At 49.6% G+C, this 22930-nt stretch overlaps 1 protein-coding gene across 4 annotated transcripts in view; it reads left to right on the forward strand.

Moving 5' to 3' along the window:
* Window positions 1-22930, forward strand: part of LOC139228935 (multiple epidermal growth factor-like domains protein 6) — a 487750-nt gene that overhangs the window by 261108 nt on the left and 203712 nt on the right. The window contains exon 1 of one of the 4 annotated variants that reach the window (XM_070860473.1): window positions 21511-21728. The exons of the other annotated variants lie outside the window; for them this stretch is intronic. Coding sequence (XP_070716574.1) covers window positions 21569-21728 — 160 coding nt within the window. The 5' untranslated portion in view covers window positions 21511-21568. Of the gene's footprint in view, window positions 1-21510; window positions 21729-22930 lie in introns of those variants that run through there. 4 annotated transcript variants of the gene reach the window in all.

Below are 22930 nucleotides of genomic sequence, written 5' to 3' on the forward strand. Positions count from 1 at the left end.
GCAGACTCAGTAACCCCACACCTGGGCTCGGCAGCTTTCAGTGCTCTTGGGCACTTGCATTTATATAGCGCCTTTCATGACCACCATCTCAAAGCGCTTTACAGCCGACGAAGTACTTTTGGAGTGTAGTCACTGTTGTAATGTAGGAAACGCAGCAGCCAATTTGCGCACAGCAAGCTCCCATAAACAGCAATATGATAATGACCAGATAATCTGTTTTAGTGACGTTGATTGAGGGATAAATATTGGCCAGGACACCGGGGATAACTCCCCTGTTCTTCTTCGAAATAGCGCCATGGGATCTTTTAAGTCCTCTAAGAGAGAGCTGATGGGACCTCGGTTTAACATCTCATCTGAAAGACGGCACCTCCAACAGTGCAGCGCTCCCTCAGCACTGCACTGGAGTGTCAGCCTAGATTTATGTGCTCAGGTCCCTGGAGTGGGACTTGAACCCACAACCTTCTGATCCAGAGGCAAGTGTGCTACCCACTGAGCCACAGCTGACACGTAATGCCCCAGTGGGTAGGGTGAATCCTGTGGCACTGTGAGTGATTAAAGCTGTAAACAGCAGCTTGGCTGAATGGGTAGCAGTCTCACCCCCGAGTCAGAAGGCTGTGTGTTCGTCACTACAGATTGAAGCAGTAATCTCGGCTGACTATTTAGTGCAGTGCTGTGGGAGTGCTGCACTACTGGAACATCTACCCACTTATTAAACTTCAGCAGTATCCCTCTGTGTACTCGGTAGGCTCCTGTGCCTACCTTAGATCAGTGGAGTGTGTCTCTCAGGAAAGAGTGTGTGCACTCCATATGGGGCAAACCAGTACTCTCCCTGAGTGGATTTCTCAGTAGTTTGCACTTGTGTCAAACAACCCCTCCACTCAAAAAAATGCTGACGAACAGAAGGAATCTCTCCCAGTTGGGAACTGTACCACCCAGGGTGTCCCTGAGTCACACCGAGCAGGAGGCCCAAGTTGGGTCATCTCAGTTAGTTAACCTTGGGCAAGGCAAGAGATGCGATGCAGTCGAGGTCAGGATTGGGCAGGGTTCGTATTCCTGATCGTTATCCAGTGCCCTCAGATGAGAACAAAGAGCTCGGGTGTGATACTTGGTCCCGTCAATGCTGAATGTCCCACTAAGCACGCTGTCTAGCCTTGCATAGGATTGTGGCCATTTGTTCAAAGTACCTGTTATGTATGCAACAACGGTTCAAACTGAGTACTGTTTAACTAAGCAAGGTACAACCTTGCTTCTGCTTTATTTAGGCCCAAAGTGCCTGACTCACAAAATGGCTGGCCTTTTATACCAGAGCAGCACCATGTGCGGTCTCCAACAATGACACCATCTGGTGGCTACAAACAGCATGTACATACATGACAGTACCAAAGGACAACTGAGGCTCATTGACCTGCACCTTAGCTAACATCCCCACCTCAGGAAAATGGAGGGGTGGGGGGGGGGGTAGGGGGGGGCGGTGGTGAGGGCGGCTGGGAATTTAAAATGAAACAAAATTAAAATCTAGGAACTGAAGGTTTGCTGGTATGTGTGTGTGATGGGTGTGCTGTTGTGTGTGTGATAGGTTTGCTGGTGTTTGATGGGCTTGCTGGTATCTGGTCTTCTTACCTAAGGAAGGATATACTTCCCTTTGAGGGAGTGCAGCGAAGGTTCACCAGACTGATTCCTGGGATGGGGTGGGGGATTGTCCTGTGAGAAGAAATTGAGTAAACTCGGCCTATATTCCTTAGAGTTTAGAAGAATGAGAGATAATCTCATTGAAACAGACAAAATTCTTAAGGGGCTCGACTGGGTTAATGCTGAGAAAATGTTTTCCCTGGCTGGGGAATCTAGAACTTGGGGTCACAGTCCCAGAATAATAGAAACATAGAAAATAGGTGCAGGAGTAGGCCATTCGGCCCTTCGAGCCTGCACCGCCATTCAAGAGGATCATGACCCACCCCAGCACCTCCCCCCACCCCCACGCCCCCTCCACACCCCCCGACCCCGCCAGCCGCAAGAACCACATCCAACTCCCTCCCGAACACATCCAATGAACTGGCATCAACAACTCTCCGCGGCAGGGAACCCCACAGGCCAACAACTCCCCGAGTGAACAAGTCTCTCCCAATCCCAGCCCCAAACAGCCCACCCCCCCATCCCAAAAGCATGCCCCCCCCCGGCACCGGACCCACCCAACACCGGGAACACTCCCCCCGCACCCAACCTGCCCCGTCCCGTCAGAATCCTTCCCAAATGCCGAACACCCCCGGATGTCGAGCCCCCAGCCCCGGCCACCCTGGAGCCACGCCCCCGCGACGCCAACCACACCACATCCACCAACCGCCATCTGCGCAGTCAACCCGTCCACCCCACTCTGAACACTCCCCGCACCGAGGCACAGAGCCCCCATGATGCATCCTAGGATGCTGAGGGAATTTAGGCCGGAAATCGGGGAGGTACTGGTCATAATATTCCAATCATCCATAGTTACAGGAGTGATGCCAAAGGACTGGAGGATTGCAAATGTTACACCATTGTTCAAAAAAGGGTGTAAAGATAAACCCAGAACTACAAACCAGTCAGTTTAACCTCAGTAGTGGGGAAGCTTTTACAAACAGTGATCAGGGATAAAATTAACAGTCACTTGGATAGGTGTGAATTACTTAAGGAAAGCCAGTACGGATTTGTTAAAGGCAAATTGTGTTTAACCAACTTGATCGAGTTTTACACAATTTGTCTAATGGGTTGGCAATTTAGGACTGAGATGAGGAGAAATATAGAAACATAGAAAATGGGTGCAGGAGTAGGCCATTCGGCTCTTCGAGCCTGCACCACCATTCAATAAGATCATAGCTGATCATTCACCTCAGTATCCCTTTCCTGCTTTCTCTCCATACCCCTTGATCCCTTTAGCCGTAAGGGCCATATCTAACTCCCTCTTGAATATATCCAATGAACTGGCATCAACAACTCTCTGCGGCAGGGAATTCCACAGGTTAACAACTCTTGAGTGAAGAAGTTTCTCCTCGTCTCAGTCCTAAATGGCCTACCCCTTATCCTAAGACTGGTTCTTCACTCAGAAGGTGCTGAATTTTTGGAATTCCCTTCCCCAGAGAGCTGTGGATGCTCAGTCATTGAATATATTCAAGGCAGTGGTTGATACATTTTTGGGAACAAAGAGAATTAAGGGATATGGGGATAGTACAGGAAGATGAAGTTGAGGTAGAAGATCAGCCATGACCTTTTTGAATGGCGGAGCAGGCTCAAGGGGCCGAATGGCCAACCATCGCTCCTATTTCTTATGTTCTTATTTGCTTGTGTTTGCTTGTGTGAATGTTTCGAATCCGATCGATTTGCTGCAGACTTTTGCAGTATTTGTGATGTTCCTCCTGCCCCTCATGCTTGCCTCTCTGAAAGCCTGGGGCACAGCCATTTTAAAATGATGGCGACGAATAAACCTAATTCACTCGATTCAGTCAAAACTGCACCTCCCAACCAATGAAGTTGGAGATATTTTCACGTTGATCAAATAAAATGAATACTTAATCTTCCGCTGGGTTGGCACAATGGTGCTCACACCTGGGTGTAATCTAACCCGATATTTATCCATTAATACATAGCAGAAGGGAAATCAGAGCTGAGTGCAGGTGTGGAATGCACTTTCCTTGTCTGCGACAGACTTCTGCGTGACTGCAACTCTCCGCTCCATGGGCATTCATGTGACAGCCGATTGCTGAGTCCTGCATCGCAGCTCTGAGCTGGTATAACACTGAGCCCACCCGCTCTGATATAATTGTTGAATGACAGAATGTGTTGCTGGATCCTGCAGTTTGCCTCCACGGACAAGACTTTGTCCTGGAGAAGGGGGATTAATTGAGCAAAATACGGATTAATAAAACGTTCAGCTTTAAGAATTCCCTTGTAAGGTTGTAACATTTTCAGTTTTAACGGGTCCTGTTAAGGTTGTAAAAAATTCATAGACTGAGAAGTCTCTTTAAGACTGATCCTTGCTTTTCTGGTTACGGTTCCTGAGTGTTTAGGAATGTGTAACAGCACTGCAGTGTGTACAGTGGGATTTTATCACAGACGGTTATGGTGTTAATCCTTGTTAATTGAATGTAACTGCATGTGTGAGGGAATGTTTGCTTTTGTTTCAGAAAAAAATAACTTGTGTACAGTTATAGGAAGAGAAGATGAAAGACTATGGGCGGGGGGAGGGGGAATGAGTGACAGAGACAGAGAGAAAAACTGCGACTGAGAGAGAGTGAGAGAGACTGAGAACTACCAGTCATGGAGAGCGAGACTGCAAGAGACAACCAGAAGGAGGGGAGGACTGTGAGATATCCTTAGAGATAAAAACAGAGAGAAACAGTGAGACAAAGGCAGATACATGCAAATTGATTGAAAGAGACAATCACAGAGAGGCGGTAGGCTATGAGAGACTGTGTGAGAGAGAGGCAGACAGTGAGAGAGGGAGAGTTAGAGATAGTGAGAGAGAGAAAGAGACAGTGAGAGGGAGAGCCAGAGACAATCAGAGAGAGAGAGAGAGACAGAGACACTGAGAGAGGGAGAGTTAGTGAGAGAAAGAGAGAGATAGACAGACAGAGACAGTGAGAGAGGGAGAATTAGAGACACTGGGAGAGGGAGAGACAGAGAAAGTGAGAAAGAGAATGACAGAGACAGTGAGAGAGGGAGAGAGACAGAGACAGCGGGAGAGAGACCGAGACAATGAGAGAGGGAGAGAGAGAAAGATATAGAAACAGTGAAAGAGGAAGAGGGAGAGACGGAGCCAGTGAGAGAAAGAGAGACACACAAACACAGTGACAGTGGCCAGAATTTTCCAGCTGGTATGGGCGTGATCGGTGGGGGGTCGGTTAGGAAAATTGTCACCCTGCCCCCACTCGCCTTTCCCTCAGGCGCATCTGTCATCGCGGACCCATCCCCAACCCGACCGGCAGTGGCGGGTGATCCAATTGAAATCCTTATCAGGTCGTTTACAGGCACGTAAGAGCCTTTTTCACTTACTTTTAAAATTTCCCTGCATGGCCATGGGATTCACGCAGCTCGGGAACCACGTCTGTCAATCTGAGGCAGGAAGTCAGTGGCCATTGCTTCAGCATCAAATGCACAGTAAAAACTCCCACCTGACAGAGGATCACCTCCCTCAGGCAGAAGCTGTTGCTCAGTCCATTTCCAGCACAGATTCTGAAAGCTGCAAGTGTTTCCAGCAAAGTCTCCAACCAGTGTCACCTCATTAGAAAAATTCTCTCACCATTGACAGAATGCTTCTGTCATCTGTACTTCACCTGCCATCTATTCCATCAACATGGGTGCCATTTATACTCTCTCACCTTGGTCCTCAGAATCCCACCACGATAGGCCCCAACACCAGCATCACCAACAACAACACCAACCTTCTCCGCAATCACCTGATGCTGCACAGGACACAGGGCATCAGCACCCGACCTCACTGCTGCCCGGGTGTCCAGGGATGGCCTCACCATAGCCAAATTTAGTTAACTTTACAGTGCACACCCTGGCTGCCACATGAAGCACCAGGTTAGCACCACCCCACACCAACATCATAAAGCATCCCTACAATACACAAACCGATCCTTTCACACTCATCACAATTGCGGGGGGTACCGTTATGTCTCACCATTCACTGCAACTCACTAAGCCACTTCCAAAGGTGCACACAAATTTGTCCAAGGCCGGAAAGTGTTGAAAATAAAGATTTTTATATTTGACACCACATTAACAGAAACTTTACATAAATATCAGATAAAACAGCCAAGTGCCTACCCTTGTGTGTTGTTAGTTGGTATGATTGCATTAACATAAGAACATAAGAAATAGGAACAGGAGTAGGCCATAAGGCCCCTCGAGCCTGCCCAGCCATTTTATACGATCTTGGCTGATCCGATCATGGACTCGGGTCCACTTCCCTGCCCGCTCCCCATAACCCCTTATTCCCTTATCGGTTAAGAAACTGTCTATCTCTGTCTTAAATTTATTCAATGTCCCAGCTTCTACAGCTCTCTGAGGCAGTGAATTCCACAGATTTACAACCCTCTGAGAGAAGAAATTCCTCCTCACCTCAGTTTTAAATGGGCGGCCCCTTAGTCTAAGATCATGCCCTCTAGTTCTAGTCTCCCCCATCAGTGGAAACATGCTCTCTGCATCCACCTTGTCAAGCCCCCTCATAATCTTATACTTTTCGATAAGATCACCTCTCATTCTTCTGAATTCCAATAAGTAGAGGCCCAACCTACTCAACCTTTCCTCATCCCTGGAATCAACCTAGTGAACCTTCTCTGAACTGCCTCCAAAGCAAGTATATCCTTTGGTAAATATGGAAACCAAAACTGCACGCAGTATTCCAGGTGTGGCCTCACCAATACCTTGTATAACTGTAGCAAGACTTCCCTGCTTTTATACTCCATCCCCTTTGCAATAAAGGCCAAGATACCACTGGCCTTCCTGATCACTTGCTGTACCAGCATACTATCCTTTTGTGTTTCATGCACAAGTACCCCCAGGTCCCGCTGTACTGCAGCACTTTGCAATCTTATCTCCATTTAAATAATAACTTGCTCTTTGATTTTTTTCTGCCAAAGTGCATGCCCTCACACTTTCCAACATTATACTCCATCTGCCAAATTTTTGCCCACTCACTTAGCCTGTCTATGTCCTTTTGCAGATTTTTTGTGTCCTCCTCACACATTGCTTTTCCTCCCATCTTTGTATCGTCAGCAAACTTAGGATGAGGGTGAGTGTGAGGGGTGGCTAGTGAGATGGGGATGTGATAATGTAGATAGAGAGGTCCCAAGTTTCCACATGATTTGCGCCTGATTTTTAGGAGCAACTGGTGGAGAACGGACTATCTTAGAAATCGCAATTCTCCACATTTTTTTTTCTGCAGTTCTAGTCAGGTAGAACAGTTCCACTTTGGAACAGAATTTTTTCTTCAAAAGGGGGCGTGTCCGGCCACTGACGCCTGATTTGAAAGTTTCCACAGTGAAAACGTACTCCAAACTAACTTAGAATGGAGCAAGTGAAGATTTTTGTAGAACTGAAAAAACCTGTTCTACACATTAAAAAATCAGGCGCAGGTTACAAATTAGGCGTCCAGAACGAGGGGGGGGTGGGGGGGAAGGGAAGTCATTAAATTCTACAATAAATCCTTATTTATACTTCTACAAATATTATAGAAAATAAATCCAATCTGAATAAACATTTATAAGCAAAGAAAAGATTAAATAAACCATCTTCCTACCTGTGTGAAAGTGCTTCAGCCATCGTTTGTTCCCGCGGGGGGGGGAGCCGTTCCGTTTGTTCCTGTGGGGGGGGGAGGGGAGGGGGGGAGGGGAGGGGGGAGCCGTTCCGTTCGTTCCCGGCGGCGGGCGGGGGTGGGGAGGGAAACGGCTGCCTCAACTTTCTGAGGCTTCCTGCACCTTCTCACTGCTGCAAGAAGCCTCGGTGCTGATGTGCTGATGGCAATGTGCTTTTATTAAAAAATGTTCAAAAATTAAACAGCTACAAAGAACTACAAAAATGGCCGAGTGCCAATGTTTCCTTCACACTGCGCGTGCGCGAACGCTCCAACGCGCACGCGCAGCGTTGCCGGCAGGAAAATAACTAATTTAAATGGTACCAGCCCCCTCCCACTTACAAAATCGGCGCGAGTGTAGGCTCCGCCCCCCCCTGGGCACCGCGCCAAATAGACAAGGAGCTGCAGGGCGCTCGAGAATAGCGCGGTTTTTTTTTTAGGCGCCGTTTTAGGCGCGAAAAACGGGCGCCCAGCTCGGAGGGGCGCCCGTTTTTTATCGTGTGGAAACTTGGGCCCAGAGAGGGGTGGGTGGAGGTGCAAGGTAAGTTGGTGTGAGTAAGGATGTGCAGGAGTAGGTTAGGGAAGGCAGAGTGATGGGGATTTGATGAGAGGCACAGCAGGATGAGGTTGAGTGTGGCTTTGTACTAATGTTTTGTGATCTACTGAGATCATTGAAAGGTTTGTGGCATTGCAGCCTGGTTCTCCTGACCACATCCCTGCTTGTGCCTTCCTGTACAATCTGCAACCAGGCTGCCTTGGTCTCCTGGGGATGTCTCTTTTGTCCATCGGAGGGGAAGAGGACCTCCCTACCTGCTCTGACTCCCTTCTTAAGTCATTGGAGAGCCTGGGTGCAGCCCTGTGCCTCTGTGCAGTCATTGTCAGTGTTTGCACTGTAGTGCACTGACAGCACTGTGTTACATTAACCTTTCAAGATCTGGCTGAAAACGCATCATGAATGACATCACCAGACCCGCTCCATCTCATTGGGCGGGATAACGCACTGGACGGGCTTAATAGGCCCCATCACGGTAAGTTCATTTTCAACAGTGGGGTGGAGCCAGCAGCAGGGTCGCGACCCGCCATGAATACCACTCGTAACAGACCTGCCCAGCTAGGTAAAATCCTGGTCTGTGAGAGAGAGACAGTGAGAGAGGGAGAGAGAGACAGTGAGAGAGGGAGAGAGAGACAGTGAGAAAGGGCGAGAGAGAGAGAGACGGAGAGAGAGACAGTGAGAGAGGGAGAGAGAGACAGTGAGAAAGGGCGAGAGAGAGAGAGACAGAGAGAGAGAGAGAGACAGAGAGAGAGTGAGACAGAGAGAGAGTGAGACAGAGAGAGAGGGAGACAGTGAGAGAGGGAGACAGTGAGAGAGGGCGAGAGAGTGAGACAGTGAGAGAGGGAGAGAGAGAGAGACAGTGAGAGAGGGAGAGAGACAGTGAGAGAGAGAGAGAGAGACAGAGAGTGAGACAGTGAGAGAGGACGAGAGAGTGAGACAGTGAGAGAGGGCGAGAGAGTGAGACAGTGAGAGAGGGCGAGAGAGTGAGACAGTGAGAGAGGGCGAGAGAGTGAGACAGTGAGAGAGGGCGAGAGAGTGAGACAGTGAGAGAGGGAGCGAGAGAGAGACAGTGAGAGAGGGAGAGAGAGACAGTGAGAGAGGGCGAGAGAGACAGTGAGAGAGGGCGAGAGAGCGAGACAGTGAGAGAGGGAGAGGGAGAGAGAGACAGTGAGAGAGGGAGAGAGAGACAGTGAGAGAGGGAGAGAGAGACAGAGATGGAGAGAGAGAGAGAGAGACAGTGAGAGAGGGAGAGAGAGTGAGACAGTGAGAGAGGAAGGGAGAGGGAGAGAGACACAGGGAGAGGGAGGGAGACAGTGTGAGAGGGAGAGAGACAGTGAGAGAAAGACAGTGAGAGCGAGAGAGAGAGAAAGACAGTGAGAGAGGGAGTAAGACAGTGAGAGAACGAGTAAGACAGTGAGAGAGCGAGTGACAGAGGGAGAGAGACATTGAGAGAGGGAGACACCGAGAGAGACAGTGAGAGAGGGAGACACCAAGAGAGACAGTGAGAGAGGGAGACAGTGAGAGAGGGAGACACAGAGAGAGACAGTGCGAGAGGGAGAGAGAGAGAGGGAGACACCGAGAGAGAGGGAGGGAGAGAGAGGGAGAGAGTGAGAGAGGTAGACACCGAGAGAAACAGTGAGAGAGGGAGAGAGTGAGAGAGTGAGAGAGGGAGACACTGAGAGAGACAGTGAGAGAGGGAGAGAGTGAGAGAGGGAGACACTGAGAGAGACAGTGAGAGAGGGAGACACAGAGGGAGAGGGAGGGAGAGACAGTGAGAGAGGGACAGTGAGAGAGGGAGAGAGTGAGAGAGTGAGAGAGGGAGACACCGAGCAAGAGAGTGAGAGGGAGGGAGGGACAGTGAGAGAGGGACAGTGAGAGAGGGGGAGACAATGTGTAATGAATATAATGACTCAAAAGGCTAATTACTGTAAACTGCCTCAGGTACAAACCTGATCCAACTTTACTCGCGCCCAAAGTAACCCACGTGACATGGTACCTGCGCTTATACACCAGTGACCGCGCACGCACGCACGTACATTCCGATGACCTCCGACAGTGGCGCCCCCTGGTGTCTGGTGACCCCATGCGTAAATACATAACAACATCTCCTTTCAAGATCTTAATAGCAGTCTCTTTACAAATTAAGATGGTCTGGGTCTTTCCACTCACGAATTGATCGTCTCAGTTCAACTTCAGTTCTAGGTGAGCGTTCTGAGTCAGTTGTGACTGAGGGCTGAGTAACCAATCTGATGGGAGCGGTAATGACCACATCAGGGACTGGAGGTCCCGTTTCAATAATGACAGCAAAGTTCTCTGATGAATGAACATTGATTGGTTGGTCACTGACTGCATCTTCCTCAAACGGTTCCAGTTCATCCGTGTGCCCCAGTTTTATCTGATCAACATGTTTCCTGCATGTTTGCACATTCTTGAGCATGACGATAAACACTCTGTTACCCTCCTTCTCGGTAACATGACCGGTGATCCACTTTGGACCTTGACCATAGTTGAGTACATAAACCGGATCGTTGACAGAGATGTCACGTGACACAGCAGCACGCTCATGATACCCTTGCTGACTTTGACGTCTGTTTTCAACACGATCATTCAAATCGGGATGAATGAGAGAGCTTGTTCTTGAGACTTCTCTTCATCAGTAGTTCAGCAGGGGAGACCCCAGTAAGTGTATGAGGTCTGGTCCTGTAGCTGAGCAGTATACAGGACAAGCGAGTCTGCAGTGAACCCTGAGTTACATGTTTCATACTCTGCTTGACCATTAGAAGCAGGTTTGAATGGGGCTGACCTCACATGTTTAATCCCATTGAGTTTCATGAACTCCAGACATGTGAAGCAAGATTCATTGTCGCTCACAACAATGTCAGGCAAACCATGAGTAGCAAACATGACACGAAGGCTCTCAATAGTAGCTGTAGATGTACTGGATGACATAATAATATACTCTATCCACTTTGAATATGCATCCACCACAACAAAAAACATCTTTCCCAGGATAGGGCCCACAAAATTGATGTGGCTCCTCGACCATGGTTTAGATGGCCACGACCAAAGACTCAGCGGAGATTCCGCTGGTACTTTACTTAGCTGCATGCAGGTATTGCACTGATGCACACATGATTCAAGATCAGAGTCAATTCCAGGCCACCATACATGAGCCCTGGCAATGGCTTTCATCATGACAATACCAGGATGAGTGCTTTGTAGTTCACGTACAAATTTTTATTTTCCTTTCTTAGGCATAACAACACAATTACCCCACAGTAAACAATCTGACTGAACGGACAGTTCATCTTTGCGACGGTTGTAAGGTTTGGTCCCATCACACATTTCCATGGGTATTGCAGACCAATCACCACTGAGGACACAACGTTTCACAACCGATAAAATAGGGTCCTGGCTGGTCCAGATCCTAACTTGTTGAGCAGTGACAGGAGTTGCTTCACTCTCAAAAGCATCCATTACTAACAGTAGATCTGTAGGTTGAGGAGTCTCCACCTCAGGTGTGGACAACGGCAGACGACTCAGGGCATTGGCTCAATTCTCAGTGTTAAGTCTATGACAAATAACATAATCATAGGCAGACAATGTCAGTGCCCACCTCTGGATACGGGATGATGCATTGGAATTAATCCCTTTGTTTTCCGAAAACAATGAAATGAGTGGCTTGGGATCCGTTTCGAGTTCAAAACGAAAACTAAACAGGTGCTGATGCATCTTTTTGACCCCATACACATAGGCCAAAGCTTCTTTTTCTACCATGCTGTAAGCTCTTTCTGCCTTTGACAAACTTCTCGAAGTATACGCAACAGGTTGTAGCTTACCCGACCCATTTACTTGGAGTACACAGCCAACCGCCTATGATGAAGCATCACAGGCCAATACAAGAAGCTTACACAGATCATAATGAACAAGCAACTTGTTTGAACAAAGCAGATTCTTAGCTTTCTCAAAGGCTCTATCTTGAGACACACTCCAGACCCAGTTGTTGCCTTTTCTGAGTAGCATGTGCAGTGGCTCTAACAAAGTGCTCAATCTGGGTAAGAAATTACCAAAGTAATTGAGTAACCCAAGGAACGAACACAGTTCCGTCACATTCTGAGGCCTGGGTGCATTTTTGATGGCCTTGGTTTTCGAATCAGTAGGCCTGATGCCATCAGCAACAATCTTCCTCCCCAGGAATTCAACTTCAAGTGCCATGAAGATACATTTTGAACATTTCAGCCTGCGTCCCACTTTGTCCAGACGATGTAGGACTTCTTCAAGATTGTTCAGATGTTCAGTAGTGTCGCGACCTGTGACCAGAATGTCACCTTGAAACACGACAGTTGTAGGAATGGACTTCAGTAAACTCTTTATATTCCTCTGAAATATGGCTGCAGCCGAACGAATTCCAAAAGGACACCTGTTGTAGACAAACAGTCCTTTATGGGTGTTGATGGAGGTGAGTTTCTTTGAAGTGTTAACAAGCTCCTGTGTCATATAGGCCGACGTCAGATCCAGTTTAGTGAATGACTTTCCACCAGCTAGCATGGCAAACAGGTCATCAGCCTTCGGTAACGGGTACTGATCCTGTTTTGAAAATCGGTTAATCGTAACCTTGTAGTCTCCACAAATCCTGACAGTGCCATCACTCTTCAATATAGGAACAATAGGACTGGCCCACTTGTTAAACTCGACCAGTGATATGGCCCTTTCATGTTGGAGTCTGTCAAGCTCAATTTCAACCTTCTCCCTCATCATGTAGGGAACAAACCGAGTTTTATTATAGACAGGCCTTGCATCAGAATCCAGGTGAATCTGCACCTTGGCTCCAGTAAAATTACCAGTGCCCGGTTCAAACAAAGAAGGAAACTTCTTCAACACTTGAATACATGAAGTGTCATCCAACAATGACAACACTTTGATATTATTCCAATTCCACTTGATTTTCTTGAGCCAATTCCTGCCGAACAGCGTTGGACCAGTACCTGGGATGATCCATAATGGTAGATCATGAACCACAGCATCGTATGATACCTTGACTACTGCACTGCCAATCACCGGTATGAGTTCCTTCGTGTAAGTACACAACTTGTCATTGACTGGACTCAGCTTAGGCTTCGCAGCCTCAGTGTCCCACAGCTTGTCGAATGTCCTTTGACTCATTATCGACTGACTCGCACCGGGGTCCAACTCCGTTGATACAGGCACGCCATTCAGCTTCACATTAACGATTCCCAAGAATGAATACAGACCATACACTTCCTCCTCGGGTTGTGTATCTGGGCCAGCACTGGACTGGTCATCATCAGCAATGTGATGAGCGGCCGCACGCTTGCTCAGTTGTGGGCACATTCTCTGAAGGTGCCCCACTTTCGAACAGCCATTGCAGGAGTACTGTTTAAACCGACACTGATGAGGCCGATGATTGCCCCCACAACGCCAACAGGATTCGAACCAGTTGGCGGACTTTGAGCAGCTACAGGTTTCACATAAACAGTGGAGTAGGCCCTGCCATAAGCAGCTCTGCCAGACGACGACACAATCTTCTTTACAGTACTTGCCGTGGAGCTGCGACTCTTCGATGATATTTGCCTCAAATTATCATCAGTCGTCATGCATGCCTGGGCAGTTGCGATGGTCTTGCTCAAATCCAGCTTCTCTTCGGCCAATAACTTCCGAAGAATCACATCGTGGTTGATGCCTATCACGAAGAAGTCTCGCAGCATGTCTTCCAACACGTTCCCAAACTTACACGGTTCAGCAGGATGTCGTAGGTCGGCGGCGAATCCCGACACATCCTGGCCCTCAGCACCAACTTGCGTGTAGAAGCGATAGGGTGAGATGATGATCCCCTCTTTTGGCTTAAGATGGTCACGCACCAAAGCACAGAAATCCCCATATTCTTTGTCCATTGGACGTAAAGACGAGAGAAGATTCTTAATAAGGCCATGAATTTTTGGACCACAAACGGTGAGGAAAACCGCCCTGTGCCGAACTGTAACAGCCTCTACCTCCACTTTGTTGGCCACAAAATACTGATCCAGGTGGTCGATAAAATCCGCCCAATCCTCGCCATCCACGAATCTCTCCAGAATTCCAATAGTGCCCATTGTACATGCGAAGGTTCTTTAGTTACCTCGTCGCCAAATGTAATGAATATAATGACTCAAAAGACTTGTTACTGTAAACTGCCTCAGGTGCAAACCTGATCCAACTTTATTTGCACCTCAAAGTAACCCGCGTGACATGGTACCCACGCTTATATACCAGTGACCGCGCACGCGCGCGTACAGCCCGATGACCCCCTACAGTGGCGCCCCCTGGTGTCTGGTGACCCCACGCGTAAATACATAACACAGTGAGAGGGAGAGAGACAGTGAGAGAGACAGAGAGAGAGAGGGGGAGAGAGAGACAGTGAGAGAGTGAGAGGCAGAGGGAGAGAGACAGAGAGGGACAGTGCGAGAGGGAGAGAGGGACAGTGAGAGGGGGAGAGAGACAGTGAGAGAGGGAGAGAGACAGTGAGAGAGAAAGAAGGACAGCCTGACAGCAAGAGAGCACGATACACAGATAGCGTGACCTCCTCATCATTAACAGGTTGCATGATCTCCACAGAGCTGGACCCAGGTATTATCAAACCTACAATTTTCGACACACGGGGCCTACAGCCTTTGGGCTAATGAGGTGCAGCAGATTGGATTTCTTTGCTATTTAGCAAAATATTCAAACAATGTTATTATTTCCAGACCTGTGTTGCTTTATTTTGACTCTGCAGTGCTCACAGGAGAAACAATATTCAGCAGCTTTTGTGCTGGAGTTTTGACAGCCATTACGAAGCGGGAGCTCTCTCGGGTCAGCAGTACAGCATGAGACAGAATTCAGTGCCCCCCCCCCCACCCCCCGCTCCACCCAGTTCTGGCAGGGGACCCAGCTCATGAGGCAGGGCCTGTAGTGAGGTAGCCCCATCTCAATCACAGCTCCCTCCTGCTGTGAGCGCGGATTGGCTGAATTTCCCCCGCGGTGACCAATGGGGGGCACGATACTGAGAGAACAACCACAGGGGAACAAATCAAATCATTAACTGGCCGCATTATCTCTACACACGTGTTCTTTGGCAACTGGGCCGACTGATCCTTTATTCCCATCACCGTTAAGCCAGATTACCTGAAGGTGTTGGGAATATGGTTCGGAGCGGATGGGGCGTGCGCCAAAAACTGGGAAGAGCGTATCGCCAAAGTCAAACAAAAACTGGGATTGTGGGAGTAGCGCTCCCTCTCCATGGCAGGAAAGAACCTGGTCGTCAGGAATGAGGTGCTCTCGGGGTTGTTGTATGTGGCACAGGTCTGGCCCATCTCACACTCCTTTGCTGCGGCAGTCACCCGGGCCGTCTTCCACTTTGTCTGGAGGTCCAAAATGGAACGTGTCTGCAGAGACACGATGTACAAATCTCTGGACAGTGGAGGAAAGGATGTTCCGAACGTGGCCCTCATCCTGAAGGCCACCTTTGTGTGCGGCTGCATCAAGCTGTGCACAGACCCCCGGTACGCAAACACCAAGTGTCACTACGTGCTGAGGTTCTACCTGTCCCCGGTGTTGCGAAGGATGGGCCTGGCCACGCTGCCGCGAAATGTCCCCACCAGTTGGACCATGCCTGTCCACCTGTCCTTCGTGGAAAGGTTTTTCAGAAAAACCCCTTTGACCACAAGGCCATAAAACAGTGGTTGGTACGTAAGGTCCTGGACGCCCTACGAAAGAAGGAGAGGGTGGACCCTGTCGGGTGGTTCCCTGAGCAGACTGTCGAACTCGTTTGGCAGAACGTTTCATCGCCAGAGCTTTCACACAAGCACCAAGACGTAGCTTGGTTGGCGGTGAGGAGGGCCCCACCCGTCAGAGTGTTCATGCACAGCCGGCGTCTCAGCAGCACGGCACGGTGCCCCCGAGTTGGCTGCGGGGCGGACGAGACTGTCACCCATCTCCTTCAGGATTGCGCCTTCGCAAGGCAGGTCTGGAAAGAGATGCAGTGGTTGCTGTCGAGGTTCATCCCAAGCAGCTCCGTAACACAGGACTCTGTGCTCTATGGGCTGTTCCCAGGGACACACACCGAGACAGACATCACCTGCTGCTGGAGGGCCATCAACTCGGTCAAAGATGCTCTTTGGTCTTGCCGAAACTTGCTGGTCTTCCAGAGCAAGGAGATGTCCATGTCTGCGTGTTGCAGACTGGCGCAATCCAAGATCCAGGATTACGTGCTGAGGGACGCACTAAAAATTGGTGCAGTCGCCGCAAAGGCACGGTGGGGAAGGGCCACAGTTTAAAGCCCTTCCGCCACAATAAACCCAGGGGCTGGAATCAGTACAAAACTCCCCTCGGGCCATACTTGTCAACTTTTTGTATACATAGAGCACCGTGATCTGGAAACACCTGTGTAGTGCCATGTACAATGCAAGTTCTGTTTAGTAATGTATGTTGTAAAGAAATGTCACTGTACCCTCACCCATTCCGTGTGCCGTATAGTGCCACATGTAATGTAATCTGATGACTGTATTACAGTGTATCCTGGATTGTACTGAAATGTACCTCGAAATGTAAAGCAAGCAAATGTATTGAACGGAACTGCCGTCAGCATCCAAATGTATTGTATAGAATTGCTGACCGCATCCAAATGTACTGAACTGCTTTCCAATGTATTGTGCAAATTTTTATATGAATAAAGTGTATATTTTGAAATTAAAAAAAAATCTCCACACACAGAGACCAAGTGACAGAGACTGAGAGAAAGACTGCGAGAAACATCCAGACAGAGACAGGGAGACAGAAAGAGAAAGAACGCTACTTAGGCGTTACTCAGCGGGCAGCACGCTCGCCTCTGGGTCAGAAGGTCGTGGGTCCAAGTCCCACTCTAAAGGCGAGAGCACAGAATCTAGGCTGATGCTCCAGTGCAGTACTGAGGGAGTGCTGCACTGTCGGAGGTGCTGTCTTTCGGAGTTGATGTTAAACCGAGGCCTTGTGTGCCTTCTTGGGTGGGTGTAAAAGATCCCTTGGTACCAACTCAAAGAACAGCAAGGGAGCTATTGCCTGTGTCCTGGTCAATATTTATCTCTTAAGTGAATAGAAAGAAAGAACTTGCATTTATATAGCGTCTTTCATGACTGCAGGACGTCCCAAAGAGCTTTACAGCCAAGGCAGTACTTTTGAAATGCAGTTACTGTTGTAATGTAGGAATATATCCAAAAACGAGAGAATATTGGGAACTGGATGGTGCAGTGGGTTTGAAAGTGGCCTTTCTCCTCTGGGACTGGAGGTCACATACAGGAACTGCCAAGGAGTGGATGGAGGGGGACCTCTCCCTTGGCTGTATGGGTGTCATGTGAAATGATTTGGGTCAGTTTCCACTAAACTGACACTAATTCACAATAGGATGTTCACAGATAGACTTGAGGGCCAGTGTTGGAAATGGAACGATGTCAGTGTTTTGAGGTTGGGGCAGGCTCTGTATCTGACTGTGACCCGGGAGTTGTTGCTGAAACTTGCGGGGAGAGGTTGGTGGCGGGGGGGGGAATTCTCTTCTTTGGGGCAGAACTGCTACCCGTTCCCCTGGATCCACTTCAGGCCCTCGAGGCTCAGTCAATGCGCACAGCGTGTCCCCAGCCCTCGGGAGGGAGCCTCTCGGTCCCACTGCAGAAACACCCGGGTGAACAGCTTGGCGAAGGCGCTTAAAGGGGCAGGAGTGCCGCCAAAGCTGGATTCTGGGCTTCCATTGGGCCTTCAGCACTCGAGTCTCTCTGGGGCTGACTAGAGTGATGAGGAGGCCTCTCCAAAGCCCTCTCCCACCATCAGGGGAATTGGGCGATGGAATGTATGCACCTGTGAGTATGCTCACAGGTTTGTAGAGCTGTTGAAAGGAGGTGGGGGTCCCCAATGGAGTGCTCTCTATGCGGGAGTCCTCCCACTATTTATCGGGGACTTGGCCTGGAGGGTGGTGCACGGAGCAGTCCCGTGCAATAAGTCTTTAAGTCGGTTCACGGGCTCCCAGGCCGCCTGCAATTTCTGCGGTCTGGAAGAGTCCGTGTTCCATGTTTTTATTGAATGTGCGAGGTTGCAGCCCCTGTTCCATTATTTAAAGGGGCTGCTCCTCAATTTCTGGTTGCACTTGAGTCCCACGCTCCTGATCTTTGGGCACCCTGTGCAGAGGAGATCGGGCAGGTCGGAAGGCCTCCTCGTAGGACTGCTCTTGGGCACGGCCAAGGGTGCTATCAGCCGGTCCAGGCAGCGGGCGGTCGAGGGGGTCGTTCAGCCCGACTGCCTGCCTCTCTTCCGCGGTTACATTCGAGCCAGGGTGTCCTTGGAGATGGAGCACGCCATGTCCACCGGTACGCACGCGGCCTTCCACGAGAGGTGGGCACCTGAGGGACTGGAGTGCATCATCACCCCCGGTAACCAAATTTTAATTTGATTTTAATGTCTAAAGTTTAATTTGTTTAAGTTGTCGGTTTTAGTGCCCCCCTCCCTTTTAGCCAGGGGACACTTGTATAATTTGTGTTTCTAGTGCCCTCAAAAAAAAACAAGGGGGCACTTGAAAAGTTTTTGGAGTGTGCCCTCTCCCCCTTTAATCAGAGGGGGGGGCACTTGATTATTAGTTTACAACTAAAATAGTTGTAGAGCTGTTGACTGAAGATGGAGTACGCGGTGTCCACTGGTACGCTCGCGGCCTTCTGCGAGAGGTGGAAACCGGAGGGACTGGAGTGCATCATCACCCCCGGCAACCAAATTTTAATTTGATTAAAGGTTTTCGTTACAGTTTTAAATTGTTAATTTGTGGGTTCTAGTGCCAAAAGAGGGCACTTGATTTAAAGTTTAATACTAAAATAGTTGTAGAGCTGTTGAGTTGTGAGTGACTTAGCCAGTCACGTGATGTTCACAAGACTCAATAAAACCCCAGCCAGTTGGGTTTGGGGGATCCACGATGAGGCAGGTGGTTGTGAGCCTGGTGGATGAACTGGTAATGTGTAGTGCGATTGTTAAACCTTTGCTAATAAACCAACTAGTTCTTAATAGCAATGTGTTGCTATGAATTCTTCAGCAAAGAACCCGTGAAGCAAATACATTACAGGCGGGGGGAAGGGGGGGGGGAACTTTCACTGTCCCCAGCCCCAGGGAGTGTGGGTAAGTTGTGGGGTAAGTATAGTGGGGACTTGGGCCTTGTCCCCACCGTGTGTCATGTGCTGCCTGGAGAAGGAGTGGCCAGCACGGTCCCATTGAGGGTGGGGTGGGAATCCCAGCAGGCCATGGGCCTCGCCACACCCATAATCCGGGTGTCTGAATGAGGTGCGGGATGTCCCACATCTTTTAAAAAAAAAATCTCCCCCATGTCTCCCAATCCGTCAGATTCTCGGACAGATGATTGGAGAAGATATTTAGCAAACTGCCTGAGGTATAGTTCCGTAGGTGCCAGCAGCTCTCCAGTGTAAGTGGCAGTCTTCACGTACGACAGTGAGTGGCGATGGGCTATTCAACTGTGGCTGGCATCGCAGTCGAGCCCGATCCAGTCTCACCGTTCTGCTTTTCAGCTCGGCCAGGGAAATCACTGGATTGTGATCAGGAGCAGAAACTCTGGCTGCTTTATTCCACCAGGAACCCCCCCCCCCACCCCTTTCAACTTCTCACTAGCCTTGGGACTTGTGCAGTTGCCCTGACTGAGATCAGCAAACACAGCACAGATCGGGTAGGAGACCCTTGTGGCCTGCATGGCTCAGTGCTGCATCTGGCTTACTCGCTCAGCCGTCGGGGAGCGTCGCTTAGTAACTCTTTTGCTAAATATCCTCTCCAATCATCTGTCCGAGAATCTGACGGCTTCCCGGTCCTGTGATTGCTGAAGGAGATTGCGGTGCAGCGGGTCAGTCCTTTTGGTGACTATCCCGTCTGTTCCTCGCAGGGCTGTCTGTGCAGAGCCCCGTGTAAATCTCTCAATCGAGCTTCCCATTTCTTACTGCCCGGCTTCCAAAACTAATTAATTTTAGTTGTGTCTTTATTGATGGCATCTGTTTAAATAAAGGCTTTAACAGATTTAAGGGAAAAAAAACAATGTATATGTATATAAAAAAAACATGGTTGTGTAAGTGAGAGTTATTGTCGACTCTGACCTGATGACCCTGACAGTCAGCGGTGAATACCGTCCTGAGACTCTCGGTAAACACAGCATGCTGGCACAGACCTCGCTCAGCGAACGAGTGCCTTATGGCCGCTTGCCAGAGTCTCTAAACGAACTCTGAGGATGTTTGATGAAGCCAGTGGTGTGAAAGGCGACAGTGAACTGCACGTACCCACTCGTAACTTGCTTAACGCCAGGCTTGTCTCTCTCTCTCTGCCTCGCTCTCTGTCTCTCTCTCTGTCTGCCTCTCTCTCTTTCTCTGTCTGCCTTTCTCTCTGACTCTCTCCCTCGCTAACTTTCTCTCTCTGCCTCTCTCTGTCTCTTGCTCTCTGTCTGTCTCTCTCTCTCTCTGCCTCTCTCTATTTCTTTCTGTCTCTGTCTCTCTCAGTCTCTGTCTCTCTCTCTCAGCCTTCCTCTCTCTCTCTCTGTCTCTCTCTCTCTCTCTCATCTCTCTGTCCCTCTCTCTCTGCCTCTCTCTATTTCCATCTGTCTATTTCTCTCTCTCAGCCTCCCTCACTGTCTCTCTGTGTGTCTATCTCTGTCTCTCTCTCTGCCTCTGTCTCTGTGTCTTTCTCTGTCTGTCTCTGTCTCTCTCTATCTCTCTCTGTCTCCCTATCTCTTGTCTTTCTTTCTGCCTCTCTTTCTGCCTCTCCCTCTGTGTCTCTCTCTGCCTGCCTCTCTCTGTGTCTCTGTCTCTCTCCCTCTGTCTGTCTGTGTCTCTCTCTATGTCTGTGTGTGTCTCTCTCTCTCCCTGCCTCCCTCTCCACCCAGAGCCCGTCCCACTTATTTGAATGATTCGTGGATTTGGTAATCAAGAAAAAAATAACTGAGCATCTGTTTTCTATTTAACGTATTGAATGTAAAAAAATAATGCTGGAGTCCTTTTAACAGGAAAACCAGCGACAACCATTGCTGTGGGTGATCGCACAGCGCGCCAACACTGCACACAGCAGCAGAAAGAAGTATTTGTAAATGTTTTTAAAAATAAATCCTTGGACCAGGCTTGAGCGGGAATCCTCTCTGGGTTGCGGACTCAGTGAGCTGCAGCGTTTGGGATCTGTCCTATGCTTAACAGTCCAGGCAGCTTCAAAGCAGCTTCGACCAAATGGCCTGTGGCTTGCGAGGCATCAGACAGGAATTTTCTTTTATTGTCTTAATTTTTAAGGAATGCAATTTGTTTTTTTGCGAGTAGTCTTTTGCGAGTGGTGGAGTGCTGAGCGAAATAGTGGGCGGATCCTTACCTGGAGAGGCCGGCCCACAGCTGAGACACAGTTAAAGCAGGACGAGAATCTGCCAGCGGTCCACTTATGTTCTCCTGAGGACAGTAGCAGCAAAAGACACAGGTCGTCCTGCCGGCTTGGTACTGCAGGCACCAGTTGCTGCCAAACTGCGGTTCCCCCCTTGACGTCTCACTCTCTCTCCCAGCTCTGAGGAAAGTGGAAGGGGGTGGGTGGGTGGGGTGGGGGGGGGGGGTGAGGGGGAGAACCTGCTCCGTGCCAGAGAACGTCGCCGCTTGTTACAGCCCCCCCCGCTCCCTCTGGACATGAGGCGTGCCCGGGGGTCGTGGGTCACGCTATGCTCGCTGCTCGGTGCCCTAGCCACAGTGTCGGGGTCAGGCTCCGCCTCCCGCTACCGCTACCACAGGAAGAACTGCTACCCGTGCTTCGTATCCTACGGCAACCACCGCGCGGAACAGGCGCCGGGTGAGTAGGCAGCGCAAGCCGCCTTCCTAGTCCTTCCTGTGAAGAAAAGACTTGCATTTATATAAGCGCCTTTTGCCACCTGAGGACGTCCCAAAGCGCTTTAGAGCACGGAAAGTGCCTTTTGAAGCTCTTGTCATGTAAAGAAACGCGGCAGCCAATTAGCGCATAGCAAGTTCCCATACACAACAATGTGATAATGATCGGATAATCTGTTTTTTAAAATTTTATGTGATTTTGGTTTGAGGGCTAAATATTGGCCCTGGAACGTCCTGGGAGAACTCCAGGGGTCTTCTTCGAAATAGACCCGTGGGTTAACGTCTGATCCGAAGGACGGCACCTCCGACAGTGCAGCACCTCCCTCAGCACTGCGCTGGGAGTGCCAGCCGAGATATTGTGCTCGAGTCTGTGGAGTGGGACTTTGAGCCCACGACCTTCTGGCTCAGAGGTGCGAGTGACACCCACTGACCAACAGCTGAGCTCTCTGGTCGCTCTGACATGGATCGGTTCAGCATCGGTCCGTGTGATCTCCTGGGCTGGTTTCGAATGCCTGTGGGGGTCGGTGGGGAAAATGTCCAGGGCTTAGTTTTCCCTTATTTGCCCCGGGTATTTTGAATCAGTTGTTTTGCCTCTCGCAGGAGATGATGGGGTTGGCAGGGTGGGGATTGGGCTTGTCGAATCACGATACTGCAGCCACGATAGGGTGTGGGCCGGACTTGATGGACCAGCTGGTCTTTCCCTGCCTGTTATGTCTGTATGCACGTCTAATATCTACAAGCAAGCTCTTCGCATTGTGCGGGGGCACAGCAATCCAACCATTAGTTAAATATCTGAGCATTTCCCTTCAAGGAGAAAGGCAATTATCACGAAGAACATAACTACTCCCATCTGGTTAAGTATTTTAAAACGATTGTGTAAATGAAAGTTGTGATACTTGTAATTTTAATGTCATTTTCCTGAGTCTATGCAACTCAGTGGCTCGCTGTGTAAATGCACCGCCTGGTGAGCTACTGATCCATAAAGGACACGGAGGGCCTCGGGTTCAATCCCCCAGTCTCTGCTCGGTTAGCTGAGCTCAGCTGCAGGAGCACTAGAATTGGCCTCAGTGCCCCCGGAGCCCAGGGAGGGGCTCGTCCACTCCAACCGTCCGAAGACTTCCTGCTGGGAAATGTCTTTGTGCGGAGATCAAAGAGGTTACTGCGCAG

Source organism: Pristiophorus japonicus, chromosome 18, assembly GCF_044704955.1.
Source record: "Pristiophorus japonicus isolate sPriJap1 chromosome 18, sPriJap1.hap1, whole genome shotgun sequence".
NCBI classification, from domain to species: Eukaryota; Metazoa; Chordata; class Chondrichthyes; family Pristiophoridae; genus Pristiophorus; species Pristiophorus japonicus.